The following is a 21,046-nucleotide window of genomic DNA, read 5'->3' as shown; positions in this document are numbered from 1 at the left end:
TGAAGGTTGCAGAAGAGAGCATGTCACAGTTTAAACCAGATCTTTATATCGTGCATAGATATTCGGAGTCCATAAATGGAAAATAGTCCTTACATATTGAACCAAGTATCCACTTGTATCAGTTTATACATGGGACAATTAGATATCAATAGTGCTTACACTTGTTTTCCATCACCTAGTGCATCATCTCCTGTATAACTGCAGCTGAAAACAAAGCAGAAAATAAGATTCCAATAGGTGATGCTCATACAGAAAGATAAATCATTATTGGGTAGGATGTGTTCCATAGCTAAAGGCAAGAAAAGAAACGAAATGGAGTCTTCTTTCTGGGCCATGGGTTCAGAATGTATCCCACAAAAGAGACCATGTAAAGTTGAAATGCATACAAGCAACAGAGATATTGCTACAAAGACTGAAATCAATAGCCACAAAAAGAACTGCACTTTCAATAACAAATTAATGCCTTCTGATCAAAAGAAAAATACAAGGACCGTGGTATCTGATTTACTGCTGTAAAAAGCATATGTGAAGCATTCTACTCTTTTTCATCTGTTCGAATTTCTTCTCACAAAGTCATACTTAAGTTTAAAACCACAAATACATCACCTGTCAATGAACCCCTCTCTGCAAGAAAGTTCACATTTTTTATCAAGCATGGCATCCCATCAGAATAAAATATAAGCATCGTGCTTCTTACAAGAAACGATGGACTCTCCATTTTCGAGAATTGATACTCTCCTTTTAAGCATCCCAAACATTTCGCTTCCTCAATCAAATTTCCATAAGAAATAAATTCCACAAATTTATCATAATGCAAAATCACATGGATAGACTTATTGATCCAAATTAGTCAGCTTTCATCAAAGGAAGACAGTGAGTAGATAATGTGATATGATGAGGGCGGATTTGGCCCTTCAATGACATTGTGACACATGGCATCTCGGAACAAATAGGTGACATCCGGAACCACTTAGGCAACAATTTTCCCTAGCCAAGATGATGGCGGCCTGGCACAGGTGCCGACCTGGCGACCTGCGAGACGTGCTCGCCGACAAATTTGGCATGCATATCCCAACACTCCCACGATCTTTAGGATTTGGCCCACGTACCAAACGTTCTAGAGGGTGGTCAATGTGCATGGCGGTTGCCTTCAGGAATTTTGAACCACTTAGGTGACCTCTTAGAAATCTCAGATGCAGTGCATGAAGCCCACGCCAAACAATGCCTATATAAAAGCACCAACCACAATGGCATAGGGGGGCAAGTAAGCATATTCTAGCTCTCATAGTTTGTGATTCTTATCTTGCAATCTACTATGAGAGTACTGACTTAAGCATCGGAGCGACCTCATCGGGTTAGCCACCTCGAGTCCTCTGACATTGATTCCTTGCAGGTCTCTAAAGAACTACGAAGCTCAACAATCAATCCAGCTCGACACTCTGGTCAGCTCGACACCTAATAGGCAGCTCGACACTTTGGTCAGCTCGGCACCTAATAGGCAGCTCAACACTCTGGTTAGCTCGACACCTAATAGGCAGCTCGACACTCTAGTCAGCTCGACACTTAATAGGCAGCTCGGCACTCTAGTTAGCTCGACACCTAAAATGCCCATCTCAGCCCAGTCAATTCGACACCTAACTTGCCCAGCTCGGCCCAGTTAGTTTGGTACCAAACCTGCCCAGCTCAGCCTAGTCAGTTTGGCACCTAACCTGCGCAGCTCAGATCAGTAAGCTCGGCACCTAATCTGCCCCCAGCTCGGCATCCAGGTCCTCATCTAGCAAAAGTTCTCCACTTCGGCCTCTGAGTCATCGACCACTTGGAAGCAGACCAAATGACGAGGTACTTACCACAAAAAAAAAATTGATACATCACCAAAAATTGATTCATCAATTGGCGCCGTTTGTGGGAAATACTACAAAAAGCTAAGTTTTCATCATCTGAAAGGCTAAGTCATCTTTTTTCAGAAAGCTAAGTTCTCACCTTTTAGAAACTAAAGCTCTCACTTTTTAGTTTTCAATTTCTATGAACTCAAAGACTATGCAGGAAATTGATGGCCAATAGACTAAGCAGCTCTGTCGACTTTATTTCAACTCATATAAAGCCTCGCCAGTCATCTTTGTGGGGTACCCTATACGAGATGAGCTCTTCATGGCTTCCGCGGGAGTTGGCGGCCAACAGACTCACAGACGCCCCTGCTAGTCAAGCCTTCCAAGGCTCCCGTGCGAGCTGGTGACCTAAAATCAGTAGTGCTGCCCCCATAGGTCGAGCTCCCAGTAGTTTCTTGTAGGAGTGGGTGACCGGCGTTATGATGCCAATGTAGTGTAGTTGCAGCTCTAAAGTGTCAAACTGATAAAAGACCTTGGCACCACATAAGACCCAGTCGCCTCTTCGGCATGGGCAAAATCAATGAGAGTGGACTACGAGTCACTCCTAGAGCCTAAGGAATTGAATTGATGCTTATGAGCTCATCGAATTATTCATTCCAGGCCAAAAGGAGCAATTTGCTCCCTTCGCCGAGTTACTCTCGGCTCGGGTGTGGGGGGCAATTGATGAAGGCGAATTTTGCCCTCCAATGACATTGTAATACATGGCATCTTGGAACAACTAGGTGACACCCGAAACCACTTAGGCAACAACTTGCCTTAGCCAAGATGATTGCAGCCTGGCACAAGCGCCAAACTAGCGACTGCGAGACGTGCTCTCCGACAAATTCGACATGCATATCCCAACATTCCCACGATTTCTAGAAGTTGGCCCACATACCGAATGTTCTAGAGGATGGTCAACGTGCATGGCGGTTGCCTCCGGGAATCTCGGACCACTTAGGCGATCTCTCGAAAATCTTGGATGCGGTGCGTGAAGCCCACGCCAAACAATACCTATTTAAAGGCACCAACCCCAATGGCATAGGGGGGCAAGTAAGCATATTCTAGCTCTCATACTTTGTGATTCTTATCTCGCAGTCTAATATGAGAGTACTGACTTAAGCATCGGAGCGACCACGCTGGGTTAGCCACCCGGGTCCTCTGACATTGATTCCTTGCAGGTCTCTAAAGAACTACGAAGCTCAACAATCAATCTAGCTCGACACTTTGGTCAGCTCGACACCTAATATGCAGCTTGGCACTTTGGTCAACTCGACACCTAACCTGCCCAGTTCGGTGTAGTTAGTTCGACACCTAACCTGCCCCGCTTGGCCCAGTCAGTTCGACACCTAACCTGCCCAACTCGGCCTAGTCAACTCAACACCTAATCTGCCTCCAGCTCGGCATCTAGGTCCTCATCCAGCAAAAGTTCTCCACTTCGGCCTCCGAGTCATCGGCCACTTGAAAGCAGACCAAATGACGAGGTACTTACCACAAAAGATTGATACATCACCAATAATTGATTCTTCGTGATCCTAACCAAAGAAATTGTACATAAAATAAGAAAGCAAAATAAGGGAAAAGGCTGGATCCTAATGAAGATTGACATGTCAAATGCTTATGATAGAATGATGAGATATTTCATTACTTAAGTTCTTCAATGTATGGGGTTCCCAGACAAAATGGTATAAAATGATCGAATGGTGTATGGAAACACCAAGGTTCTCTATCAAAATAACGGAAACAAACAAAGAATTCTTTTCACTCAATAATGGGCTAAGGCAAGGTGATCCACTATCACCATACTTATTCATTATGGGAATGCAAATACTCTCCGGAATGCTTCCCAAAAAGGAGATGCATAAGAAGATCCAAGGAATCACTTTGAGCAGGAATGGCCCAAGTATTTCTCACCTACTGTTTGTAGATGATTGTCTCACTATTTGCAAAGCTGATGTTAAGCAGGTACAAAAAATATTGGAAGTATTGAAAGAATTTGAAAGGATTTTAGGTAAAAAAAACTGGTGGGTATTTCAGTCCAGGGATGCATAGGAAAAAGGTAAAATTTCTCCTTGCTCTACATCACATGAAAAAATTAAATAAAGTAGAGAAATATTTGGGGACTCAACTTGCTCTTGGGGGAAAAAGAAAAACCAATCAATTGGAATTGCTAGAAAGAATGAATGCAAGGTTAGGACTATGTAAGGCAAAGTTGCTGTCACAGGCTGGAAGAATCGTCATGATAAAGGCAACTTTGCTGTTAGTGCCAAACTACATTATGGGAACCTCAATCCTCTGAAGCACCACTTTGAAAAAGTTAAAGCAAGTTTAGAGAAATTTTTGGCGGGATGGCTCGGCAAATCATAGAGCAATGCACACTATAGCATGGGGAACTCTCTGTCAACCCAAAAAAATGGGTGGGTTAGGATTCAGAAGAATGAAGGAGTTTAACAAGCCTTATTCTGTAAGCAAATTTGGAGATTTATGGTCCAGTGAAAAAGGACTATGGAGGGAGGCAATAAAGGCAAAATATATCAAAAATCCATCCATTTACTCCCTAAAAAATAAATAAATGGATTCGGGATGGTGGAAAAATGTTCTACAACTATGGGATGTCATAAAACAAAATACAATATGGCAAGTCAAAAAATGGGGCACAAGCTTTTATTTCAGATCCATGGGTTCCCTCTCTTATTAATGGCATCCCAGACATAAAACCCGAAATTGTCACTCTTGTAAGAGTCTAAAGGTGAATGAAATCATCACCACATCGGGAGAGTGGGATAGTAGAAAAATTGAATCAATTTTTAAGGAGGAATGCCACAGTCGAATTCATCACACCCTAATCTCTCATCATTTATCTTCTAATAAAATCATCTGGAAGAGTTTAAAATCGGGTGAATACGTGGTTAATCCCAAATGAAGCAATACAGTTCCCCCACCAGTCATTCATGCATTCCCATATCATTTTAGTTGCTCAATTTAAATTGTCTATCGACTGGTCTTTTAACCCTTATCAGGCGTGGTAGGAATATGAGTTTGGATCATAATAGCAAACATAAGGAGGTCTTCTCAGGTAGTAGAAGGGTCACAGCTGCTAACCCCCATTCAAGCCGAATGGTGGGCTCTCTTACATGGCATTCAATATGCCTTAAAGATGAAGATGAAGAAATTGACAATATTTTCTAAGCGTGGTCAAAAGTATCTATATAGATAAAGAAATGGAGTGGCAAGTTCATAACATCAAGCAAAATATTCTCTATCTCTTATCCTTTTTTGATATAACTGTAATAGCCCATGTAAATAGAAATATGAATAAGGCTGACGCATGAACTTGCCTACAATGCTTATAAATATAATATCGTTGTCGAACATATGAACAGTTAGGGTAACGTATGTAATAATAATAATTGGCGTTGGGATCGTTTCAGCGTTTCATTGGAGGTTGTAAGAAAGTCCTGAGACGTTTGGCACAGCAGAAATGAACTCTTCGGACAATGTAATGTTCTCTTCTGTTCCAGAGAAAGAATTTTGAACTGTTGGTATTCAGTTCAGCCAGCAGAATATTTTTTGAGCCAGCAAAACACGAGGAGGATTATGTACCGCTCCCGCGCTCGTCTCCAATTTTGCAACGCAGGTCTGTGAAGGATACTCTGACCCTGTTTTCTTTCAGCTCAACGAATCTGATCGGAATCTGGGGAATCCGGTGAATCACTTCATTCTGTAAAGTGGGTCTGACGTGACTAGCGATCCCTTCTCCTGCTCCGGCCCCAAGCCAGTAGAGAAGCATATCTTGTAAATAGACAATGAGCGGAGCGAGACTCTGCAGTCTGTTGGGCGAGTTGGGGTACGAAGGGCACGAGGCATTGGATCCAGACAGCTTCGAATGGCCATTCCAGTACGAAGAGGCTCGACCGCTCCTTGAGTGGATCTGCTCTAATCTCCGCTCCACCAATGTTCTCTCCCCCGCTGAGCTCTCCCAGTAATTTCTGCTCTAATCTCTCTTTTAACTATCGAAGGTTGAATCCGTGTTGTTGCATTTGGATATATTTAGGTTCGTACTAGGGCTTTTTGGCATCGTCATTATCATCTCCCTGAGAACATGTTCCTCTCAAGGCAGTGAAGGATAGAATATGAGAACATGTTCTTAGTACTGTATTTTCTTTATGGATGTGGTTCAAACTAACTATATTTGGGTTACTGTAAAATCGCGAGGTTCGTGGATTTTTGGAAATAAATTCAAGAGGAAAGGGTGTAGTATATGTTAATTGTGTCATTTACTTCGTCCTGGACAATGTACTAAAAGGTGAAAACGAGGAAAACCACAAATTGAATAAATAATTGTTGGTTGAGGTCAGCTGGAGTAGGTTCTCTTTAACCATATACACGGTAATTCTGCTTCTGGCTTCACCAGAGGAGGCACTACTAAACATGGCAACTGTTCCTGAACCTATTCTTCTTGTTATTGGGTAACCTTGAATTTTCTTTTACCAGAAAGGGAAATTAAAAAGGAACTTTCAGTCAATCTGTGCAGAATTCATTGCCCCTTTCCAATAACTTGAAAAACTCCCTTTCCAATAACTTGAAAAACTCATAGGGGAAATCAATAACAAATGAAATCCAATTCTATATCCTGTATTTTGTCATCTGGCCCTTTTTTGTTTTCTGAATGCACGCAGAATATCAAATTTCTGAAGACTCTCAATAGCCTTCATGGAAGTATGATCCTCCATTCTTGCGATGTGCTCAGGACCAATAGGTGAAGCAAATGCAATCAGGTTTTATCAAACAAAAAGCAAATGCAATCAGGGCAGAAGCTGCAGAACTTATGGCAGCAGGCATTGAATGGGGTGCTAAAGGCTTAGGGAGTTGGGAGTGGAAGGAGACTCTAGTGGTGATCAGCTGGTTGATGGATGGAAACTGAGCTTTGTGGACTTATAAAAAAGAAATTAGGCACTTCATGTGGTTCACAAGGAATATAATTCAATGGATACTCTAGCTAAACAAGAGGTCAATAGACGACAACTTTTCTGGGCTCAATTGTAATAGATTTGCCGAGGGGAGGGATAGTTGGGGTATGCCCTCAAATTATGAATGTAATGTACTGCTGCAGCATCATGTTGTGCTCTTTAAAAGTTGAAATTTTTAATAATATTCATGTTATTCATCCAAAAAATTATACCCTTCCAAATCCCAACAGATCTTTAGTTCAAAAATATTTAGTAATAGGAGTTAGCAATGTTTAATTGCCTAAGATGTTATGCAACTTGGGCATGCCTGATTATCTACTCCATGGGGTTGAATTTCTAAATTTTTTGTAATGATTGGAAATCTCTCTTTGTTTTTAATTAGTTTTATTTAGGGGCCATTTGATAATGGCCGAGGTGGCTGAACTGACTTATTGCTAACCTATAGCTGGGGGATGCTTTGCTTGGCATGTTTGTATATAAGTTATTCTTTATTTCATAGTCAATAAATTTTGATGCTTACTGATAAAAACTGAGGGTATGGTAATCAACTCAACTTCATCTTCAGTCATTAAGGAGCTCACAACCAACTTAATATCTTATTCACCATTCAGTTCTACCACTTCAGCTGTTATCAAGCAGTCCCATGGGCATTTAAGTTTTCCTGTAGGGTATCTACTCTGCCCTCTTATCTTTCCTTTGGTAATGCAATTTTCTTTACCTTAAAAGGATGATTATTTATCTTCTGTAAGGGGCATTAGTACAAATTCATATTTTTTTGGCATTGTATGTTGTGTGGTGGAAAGTTAATAAAAGAAAAGGGCTTTGCCCAATGTTGGCCCTAGCTATTTGGAGTCTTGGGAGGGGTGGACTCATTGGATACAGAACCGGGTTTTGTCATTTAGTGGTTTTTTTACACTTGAACACACATTCTCATGCTTATTTTACTTACCTTTTCTGTTTTTTTTTTTCCTCATGATTCTTCACCTTCTATGTTACATTGGCTAGTATGTTTTCTAATTTCCTTGCACAAAAGGATTATCAGCCTATCAGGCAATTAGTTGTGTCATTGCTTCCTGATTTCTCAAGGACAATCTTGCCCATCCAAATGAATAATACTATTATTGATTCTTTTCAATACTTTTGCCATTTAAGTATAGTATGTTAGACACTTTTATTGATTAGTATAATAATTAATTCTCCAAACAAGTTTGTTTTATAATTCCACTCTCAAAGTAAAGATCAAGGGGCCGTTTGGCAAGTCTTTTTGGGAAGATCTTTTGGTAGCTCTGACATTCAAAAGACGCATTGAGCTTTTGCATTAAGATCTGAGCAGCCTGTAGCTCATTTGGTTTAGGAGTGTCTTTCTGTGCATCTTTCTGCACAAAGACAAATAGAAAAAAAAATGCAAAAGCTCCATTTGGAGCTTCCCGAAAATCGCCCATTTTGGGCTTCTTGTGTCTTTTCGGCACGGCGGCAAGATCTACCACGAACCAAACGGGAATAAACCGAATCACGGTCTGCTGAGCTTGTAAATAGCTGATAGACTGCACGGAAAGACATGCCAAATGGGGCCTTGAATTAAATGCTACTTTATATAGCATTTCCTAATCTTTTCTTTGGGTATTGAAAATCAACTATTTTATTTCACCTTTTATAGTGGATAAACATGATCTCTATTAATTTTGAAAAACAAAAGAAATGTGATCCCTCTATGTGCATTGCACATAGAGAGTTTAACTAATTCTCTAACTAATGGTTCTTTAAATTTTCCATGCAGGTATGAACAGTTTCTAGAAGAAGGAAAGCTGTTAGAGGTATTCTTTAGTTCCATTTTTGGTATTTGTTGTATTGGGGTACCATTGATCTTTTTTTGATCAGTAACTGAACTTTCATTAAAATATTGAAAACAATAGAGCAGAAGGTACAAGGAGCAGGTGGAGATAAAACATATTTTCTCCAATTTGCCTCAACTCTAAATTACAAGGTAGCCCAAAGCATTTGATTCCTTCCAACCCCTTGTTTTTCTAAGGAATCAGTGATGCTGTTGGCTGACCTATGCACCCATTGGACTTTTACAACCATACCCCTAATCAACCATTTAAACCTTTTCAATTCATCTATGTACAATCATAAATTGTTTCCCATTTTTAGAAGCCAATTGATAACTAACCGTGGATCTCCTTCAACGATCAAGTCATGCACATTCATATCCTTCGCTCTCTGAATTCCTTCCATACCCTTTCCCCTCTTCTTATAATTTCTCTCTCTCTCTCTCTCTCTTTTTTTTTATGTTTAAACAACAGAGAACCTCTATTGTTGCATGCTTACATGCGATTAAATGTTACCCACTCTTTCTATAGATAAAGAAAGAATGTAGTGTTATAATCATAATCTGTCCATATCTAAATGTGGATATGGTAACTAACATCATTAGCATACATACTATTTATTTCTTTCAGGATACAGATACTGATATGGGTAATTGGGTGTTCTGTCTAATCTCTCTATCTCTCCCTCCCTCCCTCTATCTTCAGTGCTTTCCTCTTGATAACTGACCCTCGTGGCATAAAGTTGATCATTTTTGATATTCTTGTTTTCATGTCATAATTAATATTGTTTATTCTCCCCTGAAGTTCCATAATATAGCTTACAACTTTTATCTCGTAGTAGTTATATGTTTGTTTTAGAGGAGTATTTGTTGCTTTTCCTTATAAATGCTGTTTTGCAATTCCACTCTATCAAGGGCCATATCTCTTTTGAACTGTAAGTTCATACATGCCCTGTGGGTTCACATGAATTAAGCCATGTATTGTCAGATATTTGTTACAACATATTGTTTAATTTTTTTTTTTTTTCTGTTTGCAAAACAGGACTTATTTGGTAGTGTGATTCCTTATCTTATTTTGTATGTCATCATGCTGCTGCTCTTTTATTGATGCAGAAGCACTTGTCTGACTACATGTATATTATATCATGATTAAACTTGATAGGGGGAGGACTTGGACTTTGCTTATGGTAGCATTTCAGCCTTCTCAAGCAGGAGAGACAACCAAGAGGCTGTTTTTGGAGCTGAAGAAGGACTGAAAGATATCCGGTAATATTTTTATCAATAAGTTATTTTAGTTCCTAATTTTATGCTTATTTTCTCATGTTCCTTTTATATACTTTCTTATTAAAGTTTAGATCATTAATGAGTGACTACATGCCACATTTGTTCTGCATGAAAGATTTATGATAAGCAGGCATCATGCTATGAGATTTTACGGAAATCTTGGCTTAGGTAATTATGCTATTAAGTGTGCATGTATATGCATATGTATGCACATATGTATTTTTGTATACTCTGAGATGGCCATCAGTTTGATAGTCTTATAGAAAACATCTAGAAGACCTCTGATTGGGGTGCATATGGATACATGATTGTTAATTAGGCTCATTTTGTGAAGATATCTAATAGGCTTGGGAATTTCATTGGCCTAAAAGAGCACCATCTTTCTTCCTCTGGGTTTGCTTCATGGGGCAAGTTTCACCCTAGAATCCCTATTTCCATCTACACAATTAGATTCGTTTTGATGGCATTTTTTTTTGACTTGAAGTTTAGGATGGCTAATATCACTTTTGGGAATCTCCTATACAAATGCAATGCTTTAAAAACTGAACCAGATATTGAACCGTAAAGGGATCCAGTTCCAGGTTTTCTTAGTTTTACCTCAAAACAGCAAAACTACCCTGTTTTCATTGGATCAGAATGGAATGGATTTGGTTTTTTCTCCAGCTCAAATGGCCAATCCAGTCTGGTTGTCAAAACATTGGTTAATGCCTGGCCAACCCAAAATCTCCTATCTGATGGATGTATGGATTGGATACCATCTCCACACAGGCAGTTCATCCAGGAAAGGAGTCTTAAGTCACCTGATTCAGAGAATAAATGACTAGATAAGAATCTGATGCAAGCTTGGAGCAGGGAAGGAACCATGGGGAAAGAAGTCAGATTTCTCCTAATGAAATTTGCTTAACTCACCTACTTTTCATTTTAACGAAATTTGCAGTTATTGATAAAAAATCAGATTTCACTGATAAAAAAAAAGCAGGTTTCTCCTAATACCTCATCCAATGACAATTCTGTTGTTAGATTTAGTTTTATTTTTGCTGTAAGAGTGCTGTCAGCATCTTCTTTACTTTGTTTAAGCTTTTTATTATTAGGGTGTGCTGCCAAGGGCATATTTGTAATTCCCTTTTCTTTTATTTTTACATCATGTTATTATAAATTAGAAGCTGGGCGCCGCCAGTCCAACCTTTTGGCTCCCAAACATTTTTCTTACTTTTCTCTTCTCTTCTCTCTTCTCTCATCCCTTCTCTCTTCTCTGTCTCTTCTAGAAAGAAAACATAGTATCAGAGCGCAAGTCTGGGCAGTAGGAGTCTCTTTTCTTCTCTGAGTCACATCCATTCAACCCAGTTTTCTGATTTCTTGGACAGTGGACAAGAAACCCTAATCGGATTGATCAGAACCACCTCTTGTTGTTTCTTCTGGGTTCTTCCTTGGCCATAGCACCAAGGTAACCCTAGTAGGAGGGGGCCGATGCTGTGAAGGCTCCTTCTTTCCTTTGGCCGTGTTGAAGTTCGGCCTGCCCTAGAAGTCTGTTTTGTTTGTTAGCTGAAAAGTGAAGTAAACAGCAAGAAGGAAGAGAAGAAAGAAGGAAGAAAGAGGAAGGAGAAGAGAAAAGGTCTGGTTCGAAATTAGGAAAAAGTTAACCCTAGTTTCGGCCAGACCTGTTATTATATTATTAATGTAATTAGAAAAGACATAAGTGCCCTTATTTAAGTAAGAGGCACTCGAACTAACATAATAGTACACATCAGCATTCTCAACAGGTACAAAGACCGAAATACCCCTTCACTAACAGGCCGATACTGTGGAGACTTGGTCTTGGATTTGCACCTTTGTACAGGTGCTGTACAGGGGTGTGTGATCCCCTTTGTCACAGGTATGTGCTGTGATTGGTTGGTCTGTGAAGTGTGTAGTCCAATGGTGACTGAAATTTAAATTGGTGGACTGTTCTTAGATTGTTATTTGCTGCAAGTGGATTACAACAGTGTTTTTCTTTTTTTTTTGGACTGTTTAGTTGCTGCCAGTGGACTTCAGCAGTGTGTTCTTTAATTCAGAAGCAGAATTTTTGGTGTTTAATTGCCTAAATGTGACTGTGAGAGGTAGTAGTTGAGTGGGGACTGGTCTTGTGCACTTGTGGGATTTGTTTTTGTCTTGTAGACTTTGTTTCTGCCAATGGCAAATGATGATTCTACCTCATCTGGAGTTGCATCAACCCGTAGTACAACTGGTATGGGAGCTGAAAATATGATGTTTCTTATGCCAATTACCCCTTTAAATGGCTTGAACTATTTGGAATGGGTTAAAGGTGTAAAACCTTATGTAACAAGGAAAAACTAGTTATATAAATAGAAGAGTGAAAGAACCCAAGAGTTGGACAACTGAGCATGATGGGTTGGACCAAGAAAATAGTATGAAGATGTCCTGGCTTCTTGCAACTATGGAACCTAATGTGAAGAAGAACTTTATGTAGCAGGCATTGCTTGTGAGATATGGGGACAAGCCAAAACCACCTATTTTGAGCAAAGGTATTATGCCAAGATTTATTAGTTACAAGTTGAATCCTCAACCTGTAAACAGGGGAACCGTAATTTGTTAGCCTATTATTCAGCTCTTACTTCAGTATGGAAGGAGTTGGGACTACTATTAGGCTATAGAATGGAAACATATTGATGATGTTAAAACCAATAAGAAATTGGTTTCTCAACAACAGGTTTTTGCCTTCTTGTTAGGACTAAACCCTGTATATGAACCTCTTAGAGTTCATATTTTAGGAAGTAAAGAGTTGCCTTTAGTTCAGGAGGTGTATGCCCTTGTTCAGTCTAAGGAAAGTAGGCGGAGTGTGATGGTTACAATTGAGGGGGATCAATAGGTGGCATTAGCTGCAATGGGTGGTAATAATATGGGAAAGAAAAATGACTCCAAGAAAGTTAATGATAAGGAGAAGTTGTTCTGTATCCACTGTTGGCATTCAAGACATACACGTGACACATGCTGGGAGCTCTATGGGACGCCAAAGTGGGCTGTGAAAAACCAAGAACAGGGTAAGGTGCATGTTCAAAAGAAGCCTAATACAACACACAATGTAAAAAAATGTGGCAACTCAAGATACTCAGTTTGCTAGGGTGTCAATTGGTACTGCTCGGGAGCATTTCACTGGTTTTGACCCTAAGGAAGATATCATGAATTCCTTTCGTAGTCATTTGGAATCATATGGTAGGGCCTTGCACCGGACAGACAATTTAGTTACTAGTACCCCTTCTACTTCATTTGCGTCTACATTAGGTAATGCAATCTTTGCCTTCCATGTCTCCATTATCACAGATTCCCTCTAAGTCTTGACTTAGGGCCTTCTAACCACATGACCGGTAAGCCAACCCGTTTTCAGTCTTATAGCTTTTTGTTAGGAAGGGGTAAAGTGAGACGTGCAGATGGATCATTCTCCTCCATTGTAGGCCAAGGATTGATATCCTTTCCTCATGGACTTAACCTGAACAATGTTTTGCATGTCCTTCAACTTCCCGTCGATTTTCTTTCCATTAGTAGTATCACGAACTCTTTAAATTGCAGTGTAACATTTTTTCCTGGTTCATGTGTTTTTTCGGATCTAACTTCTAGGAGGATGATTGGTGGAGGAAGCTTAGTGGATGGTCTCTACACTCTCGATAACAAGGTTGGTTTCTTGGTGCCATCCTCAAAGTCGCAAAGTCAATCAAATATGAGTCTTTTTTTGTGGCGTAATCGGTTAGGTCATGTGTCTTTTTAAATAGTGAAGTCTTTGTTTTCTTATTTATTTAAGTCATGTTTAGTGTCAGATTTCCAGTGTCAAAGATGTTAGTTGAGCAAGCAATGTAGAATAATATTACATTGAAGTACTAAAAGATCAAGTTTGCCTTTCCATATTGTGTATTTTGATGTGTGTGGGCCTACTACTATAACTTTGGAGGGTGGGTATAAGTACTTTATTATATTGATTGATGATTTTTCCCGTTATACATGGGTGTTTCCCATGCGTAGCAGAGACAAAGTTCCAAAGATTGTGAGAGATTTCTAGAGGATGGTGTTTTTACAGTTTCGTGTTGAAATTCGGATTTTTCAATCAGATAATGCAAAACAAATATTTTCGTGGTGAGCTCAATGAGTTCTTTGCTTCTCATGGATCCATTCATAGGAGCTCATGTGCAAGAACACCACAACAAAATGGTCTTGTAGAACAAAATAACAAACACCTCCTTGAGGTAGCACAAGGGATGATGTTACACATGAATGTACCAAAACGTTTTTTTGGATAGATGCTTTACTTGTTGCTCCTAATGTCATCAATCACATACCCTCTAGAGTGTTGAACTACAAGGCCCTTCATCAGTTGTTGTTCCCTTAGTTTCCTTAATTTTCTATTCCCATGTATCTTTTTGGGGTATCCCTCCTCTCAAAAGGGTTATTGGTGCTTTGATCCCGTTGGTCATAATTTTTTGTTTTTATAGATGCCTCTTTTTTGAGTTTGAACCATTCTTCCCTACTCCTCAAGGGGAGAGTAACGTGGAAGTGGAGAAGCATGTCCAGGTCCATCAAGTCTCTCTTCTTTCTATTTTGAATCCTGCTCTTTTTTGTGTCTTCCAATGTACACGTTGTATAGATCAACAATGTGACAAAGATGTGGAGCCACCAAACATTGAGCAACCGACACTTTTAGATTCCTAGGAGGTAAGTCCAAATGAACTAGGCACTTTTGCACCAGTTGATACCTTGGCTCCCACTTCAGTTGTGAATGACCTTGACATTCCTATTGCTTAAAGGGAGTCAGGTCATGCATTACCAAACACCCCATTACCCAGTATGTGTCTTATACCTCTTCTTGCTGTGACTTCCTATATGCAGTTGATAGCATCCCCGTACCTAGAAATGTTGCAGAGGCTTTAAAATGTCCTGAATGGATAGATACTATGAAGGAGGAGATTAATGCCCTCCATAAGAATCAGACTTGGCAATTGGTGGATCTTCCAAAAGGGAAAGGCTTAGTGGGGTGTAAGTGGGTGTTTACAATGAAAGACAAGGCAGACGAGACAGTTGAAAGGTACAAAGCAAGGTTGGTAGCAAAAGGGCACACTCAAGTCTACTGTGTTGACTATGGTGAGACATTTGCTCCAATAGCTAAGATGAACTAAATTCGGATTCTTCTGTCTTTGGTTGCAAACCTTGACTGGGAATTGCATCAACTGGATATAAATGCCTTCTTAAATGGTGACCTAGAGGAGGAGGTGTACATGGTTCAACCTCCTGGTTTTTGTGCCAAAGGAAGTGAAAATAAAATATGCAAGCTAAGAAAGCCCTTCTATGGTTTAAAACAAGTTGTGTTGATAGTGTACGTGAATGATATCATCATTTTTATCAATTGAAGCTCAGAAATACAAAAGTTGAAGGAGTTCCTAAACTCTCAATTTGAAGTGAAAGATTTGGGTCCTCTAAAGCGCTTCCTTGGAATTGAAGTTACCATACAAAAGTTGTGGAATTCCTAACCTCTCAATTTGAAGTGAAAGATTTGGGTCCTCTAAAGTACTTCCTTGGAATTGAAGTTGCCAGCTCAAAAAGGGGCACCTTCATTTCTCAAAGGAAGTATATCATTGATCTGTTACAAGACATAAGCATGTTAGGTGGAAAGCCAACAGATACTCCCATGGATGTTGATCATAAACTGGGTGATTGTGATGGTGAACCTATGAAAGATGTGAAATAGTTTCAAAGGTTAGTGGGAAGGTTGCTTTATTTATCCATGACACGTCTAGACATTGCTTATTCAGTTGGGGTCCTGAGCCAATTCATGCATTCCCCTAAGAGACCACACATGGAGGCAATAAAGAGGATTCTTAGGTGTTTGAAGAAGTATCCAGGAACAGGTTTGCTATTTAGCAAACATAATCATCTGAAGGTGGAAGCTATACAGATGCTGATTGGATAGGTGCTGTGGATGATAGAAAGTCCACAAGTGGCTACTACCCATTTGTGGGAGGAAATCTAGTGGCATGGAGAAGTAAAAAACAAGGTGTAGTAGCAAGGTCAAGTGCTGAATTGGAGTATAGGGCTATGACACATGGGGCTGGTTGAAAAATATTCTAGGGGAACTTGGGTTTACTGTTCACAATCTTATGTCCCTTTACTGTGACAATAAGGCAGCTATAAACATTGCTAGCAATCCTGTCTTACAGGATATGACCAAGCACATTGAAGTGGACAAGCATTTCATAAGAGAAAAATTGGAAAAGGGAGAAATCTGTACTCTTTATGATAACTCCAAAGAACAACTAGCTGATGTTCTCACAAAAGGGCTTCCATGCTTGTGGCACAATGAGTTATGTGGCAAGTTGGACATGATAGACATATTTAGCCCAACTTGTTGGGGAGTGTTGTTAGATTTGGTTTTGTTTTTGTTGTTAGAGTGCTGTCAGTCCAGGGTGCTGCCTGCATGTTCTTTTCTTTGTTTAAGTTTTTTTATTATTAGGGTGTGCCACTAGGGGCATATTTGTAATTCCATTTTCTTTTATTTTTACATCATGTTATTATAAATTAGAAGCTGGGCACCGCCAGCCCAACCTTTTGACTCCAAAACATTTTTCTTCCTCTTCTCTTCTCTCTTCTCTCCTCCCCTCTCGCTTCTCTTTCTCTTCAAGAAAGAAAACAAATTCCATGATTTTTGGGTTATTTGATTTTTTTTTTAACTTGGTGGTGTATTAGGAATTTGGTTTAACTTTTAATCATTTAGAATTTACTATTCTTAGAAAAAAATCAAAGTTTCTATACATACTATTTATGGTATCCCTTTAATTACTACTTATAGTAAAATCTTAATTTACTTTATAATTTTTGGTGTTTTTAGGATCAATGTTTTAAAACGCGGAGGCGTGACGCGATGCGTTCCACTACCTAGAGGCGTGAGGCGTAGTTCAGAACGCAAGAGGCGTAAGCCTCCCGAACACAAGGAGGCTTATGCCTCCTTAAGAGGAGGGGGGTTAGCAGGATGAAGAGGAAGGGGGATTTCATTCTTTCTTTATTTTTAATATAAATCTTTTATATTAAGAAGAAAAAAGATGCATAACATTAGTTCAAAGGGGGGTCTTGTTGAAGCGGAGGCGAGTGAGCGAAGTGAGACCGAAAGCAAATTGGGTTGCATCAAATAGGGGGCGGGGTGTCTGGTGAAAAAGGAGATAGAGATTTACCAGCAGTTTGTGAGGAGTTTCTAAAGTTGGAAGTTCCTGTTGATAGGATTGGAGTTGAAATGGGACGAAGAAGGATTGCTGTGAACAAAGGAGTTGATGATACGTCAGAGGTGTTGAAGAAAGTTAGAGACTCAAGTAAGGCCCATATTGTTCGTCTTTCTAACTTCCAAGGTCTTTTCAAGATTAAAGGATGACCTGATTAGTGCTTGCCCTACAAGCAAATTTAAGATAGCATACAAGAAGAGAGGGATAAAGTTCAAAAGTTTGAAGAAGAAGGCAGAAAAGGAATGGGAGGTTAAACCACAAGTGTCAATGGAGGGGGAGACACAGCGGTTGTCTTCTGTTGAGAAAGGAGTGAAGGCTGAATCAGGATCAGAGTAAAAGATTGATGAAGGTGGTAAATACATTGATAAGAACATAGCTGAGGTTCAGCCAATTAATGTGAAAGAGAAGGGGGGGGGGAGTGGAGATTGAAAAATGGGCCAAAAGAGATGTTAGGGTTCGCAAGGGCTTAGGTTGGTTTGTTTGTTTTTTTTTTTTTGGAGGGGCGGAGTTTGCTTGAAGGGCTTTCGAAGCTTTTGAAAGGAGTACGAAGGAAGAGAATTTGAAGAAGATCATAGCAAGGAGAGATAAATGAGTTGAATGAGGAAAGGGACAGGCAAGATGATGTGTTTGAAGGAGATGAATAAGCTGCTTATGGCTGGGAGGTATTTTAAAGGATAGAATATGGTGACCAAGAATATTTATCCATTGGTATATATTGTATGTATGTATATGTGTATGCATTGCCTTTGCTAGCTTGTCCTGACATATCTTGTTAGTTGTTCTGGTATTTTCTTATTGGTGATGCATTTTGATATTTTTTACCCCGCCATTGATGTCTTGGATTTTCATCTCTAGGGATGCTACGTTGGCTTACAAGGCAGAAGCACTGGAATTGCAGAAACAGCTTAGCTATTTACAGACCCATTTTGATTTGCTCACGGGCCAAGCTTCAGCTTTGATTCAAGGAAGAAGGGCAAGGGTAGCAGCAACATCAACAGTTAATGGACAACTTACTGCGTTAGATGATAGGCTTTCAGCTAGAAATTTAGAGGTAATTGATATAGTTAATTTGGCAAAAGTAAATGCATTATTGATTTAATGATAATGTAACTTGATTCAACCTTTATATGCTAATGTGATTGAAATAGTACAGCTGTTCTCTGTTGAGGTTGGAAATGCAAGCATGTATTGATGTCTACTTGTATAGTAATGACTTCAAATCATATGGACGATATCAGTTGCAAAATTGTTTGCTCTTGTTTCTTTTGTTTGTTTGTTTGTTTGTTTTTTTTTTTTTTTTCTGATCGCCAAGAAATTGATTCAGATTTTATTCATTTATGAAATGAATCACATAATGCAGTGTACAGCGAAACCGGTAAAAAATGCAGAGTACAGCAAACATCATCATCATAATCATCATCGTTGCCTTATCCCAGCTATATGGGGTTGGCTACATGAATCCTGTTTCGTCAATCCATTCTAATGATTCTATTTAAAGCCCGTGCATATCACTATCTACTCTGGAAGCTCCCAGTACACACAGATCAATGTGCACCATTCCTAGCAAGGGAGTCCGCCATCTCATTGCTCAACTCAACTAAGCTTTGTTCCAACTATATGGTGTCTGCCATCTCATTTTCTGATCTCCTAATTTACTTCAATGATCTGACTATTCTAGCAGTTAGGGATCTCATTCATCTGATTTGATGGTGGTATGTCCATGGCTTTTCTTTCTCATTCCTCATCCATCAAATGACAACTTGAAATCCCCTTCTACCTCCAATTTGGTGTGGCCTAAGGAGAAACTCAATCTCCAGCCTTGGAAAAGCTGGATATGGCAAGGATGCAGATGGATATGTTATTGGATACTAAAATTTACATTGAGAATTGAGGATGTGGCTGGATATGGTATTGGATACAAAATTTACAGTGAGAATTAAAGTATCCAATATGATATGGCACCCTTGTACGGGTATCTGGGTATCATAGATGATAAGAACTATGCTTTGATGGAAGTCCCTCCCTAATGGGCCTGTATATTTTAGTATCACAGCTCACAAGTGATCTTTAATATTATTTCTATTATCCAAGTACAAAACAGAGAGAAATGAGAGAGAAAGAGAGGGAAGAGTGGAAAGAAGAGAAGAAGAAAAAAAGTACTGGAGGCTCAAAAACTAGGCTGATGACACCTAGTATGTTATTTACATTAGGGTGGCAGTACAAATGTACAATAAAGGTAAAAAGACAATAGTGTCACTACGACACAAATAACAGAATTTACAGAACTCTCCCTCAAGTTAGGTCGTAGATATCAATCATGCCAGCTTGTTACAATCCGCAGACTATTTAGGCCCTTTGTGAGAACATCAGCAAGTTGCTCCTTGAAATTGACATATGGAGAACACAATTCTCCTTTCTCAAGTTTTTCTCTAATAAAGTGCCTCTTCTCTACACTACTCTCCCCCTGAGGAAATGATAGGAGCCTAAGAAGAAGGGCTCTCTGTCAAAAGGATCACGTCCAAGCTAGATCTGCTTCTCCTCTAAGAGGAAGGATGCCCAAGGAAGACACATGGGATGGCTTCAGGGTCTAACTTACCACATGAAATGAGATAGGTGATGGACAAATCAACAATACCTAAAGACACGAAGAGGTATAGAACACAACAGGGACTGAAGAAACAATTTATGGGTGTGAGCTATAATTTATCATATAAGAATTTTCACACAACAAGCTTGGTTCCATGCAGTGATTTAAAAGGTGCGCCTAGGCGCATTTTAGGGTATGCGCCTCACCCAAATCCTGGTCGCACCCCTTTCAAAAGGCACACACCCGATGTGCCTTGTACCTCAGCCCAGGCGTGTGCCTTTTTAAAATTTTGTGCTTTTTGCTTTTTCTTTTTCTGAGCCTAACGGCTGGGCCGGGGCCCCCGGCCCCCTATTTGTTAATGTTATTCATTCCAATAAAATTTCTTCTTAAAAGGCAATTAAAATTATAAAATCATTATTTTTATGTGATAAATAAGAATTTAAGACCCTAACATGGACTTGTTTGGGCTTGCCTCGAGGGGCGTGGTACAAAGGCGACTCATAGAGTCATGAGTGCATTATGTTTTACATCACATTAGCTACTTGAAGTAATGCAATTGTGGAAAAAAAAGAGATTATGGGTTTTACATGCTTGAAAATGCTTTATATGTTTGCTTTTATTTTTAAATTTTCATTTGAATACGCTTTACATGTTATGTTTATGTATTTTAATTTTAGATAATAGGTTTTTTGAAACATTTATTTTAAAATTTACGTTTATATTTTTTATTAACTTTATGTTTAATATATATATTTTTTATTTTTTTTGCATTTTTTAAAATTATTTTGGCATTTTTTGAAATTGCTGACATTTTTTTTTTAATTTTGCGCCTTGCCTTACACGTTGTGCCTCAGGCGTAAATTGGCCCTTTCACTTTTTTTGCGCCTTGCGCTTTTAAAACACTGTTCCATGACATTTTCAAGGTTCTCTGACTTGTTTGATTGTGTTTAGATGAATGCAGTTCTTGGAAGAATTGCTTCTACTGCACAGGAGTTGGCTCACTATCATTCCGGTGATGGTATTCTCTTCACTTTAACTCATAAGCTTAAGGCTGATTTTTTTTTTTTCCATTTTACTTAATGTATTTTCCTGGATTTTTTACTTAATAATTATTTTGCAATATGGTAAGGGAGATTATTTGGTCTTGTTCTCTAGACTTGTGAAATATATGAAATCAAAGGCTGAAAGAATATATAACCAAATATAATAGAAAAAGGTAGAAAATAAGGTGAAACTTCACTGAATAATCTTCTTTTGATAGA

The 21,046-nt window shown here is 39.1% G+C and overlaps 1 protein-coding gene across 3 annotated transcripts in view; it reads left to right on the top strand.

Annotated features, from left to right (window-relative positions):
- The first annotated feature begins 4,431 nt into the window (after window positions 1-4,431).
- AUG3 (HAUS augmin-like complex subunit) overlaps window positions 4,432-21,046 on the top strand; it is a 41,308-nt gene continuing 24,693 nt past the window's right edge. Inside the window, exons 1-5 of one of the 3 annotated variants that reach the window (XM_088957653.1) lie at window positions 4,432-5,847; window positions 8,613-8,649; window positions 9,826-9,929; window positions 18,053-18,248; window positions 20,736-20,802. In XM_088957653.1, the coding sequence (XP_088813779.1) occupies window positions 5,672-5,847; window positions 8,613-8,649; window positions 9,826-9,929; window positions 18,053-18,248; window positions 20,736-20,802 (580 nt within the window). In that variant the 5' untranslated portion in view covers window positions 4,432-5,671. The remainder of the gene's footprint in view (window positions 5,848-8,612; window positions 8,650-9,825; window positions 9,930-18,052; window positions 18,249-20,735; window positions 20,803-21,046) is intronic. The other 2 variants (XM_088957652.1, XM_088957654.1) reach the window with 2 other exon arrangements.

Source organism: Nelumbo lutea, chromosome 8 (genome assembly GCF_056320005.1).
Source record: "Nelumbo lutea isolate HS-2025 chromosome 8, American lotus-T2T, whole genome shotgun sequence".
Lineage (NCBI taxonomy): Eukaryota > Viridiplantae > Streptophyta > Magnoliopsida > Proteales > Nelumbonaceae > Nelumbo > Nelumbo lutea.
This window is presented reverse-complemented; position numbering and strand designations above follow the sequence as displayed.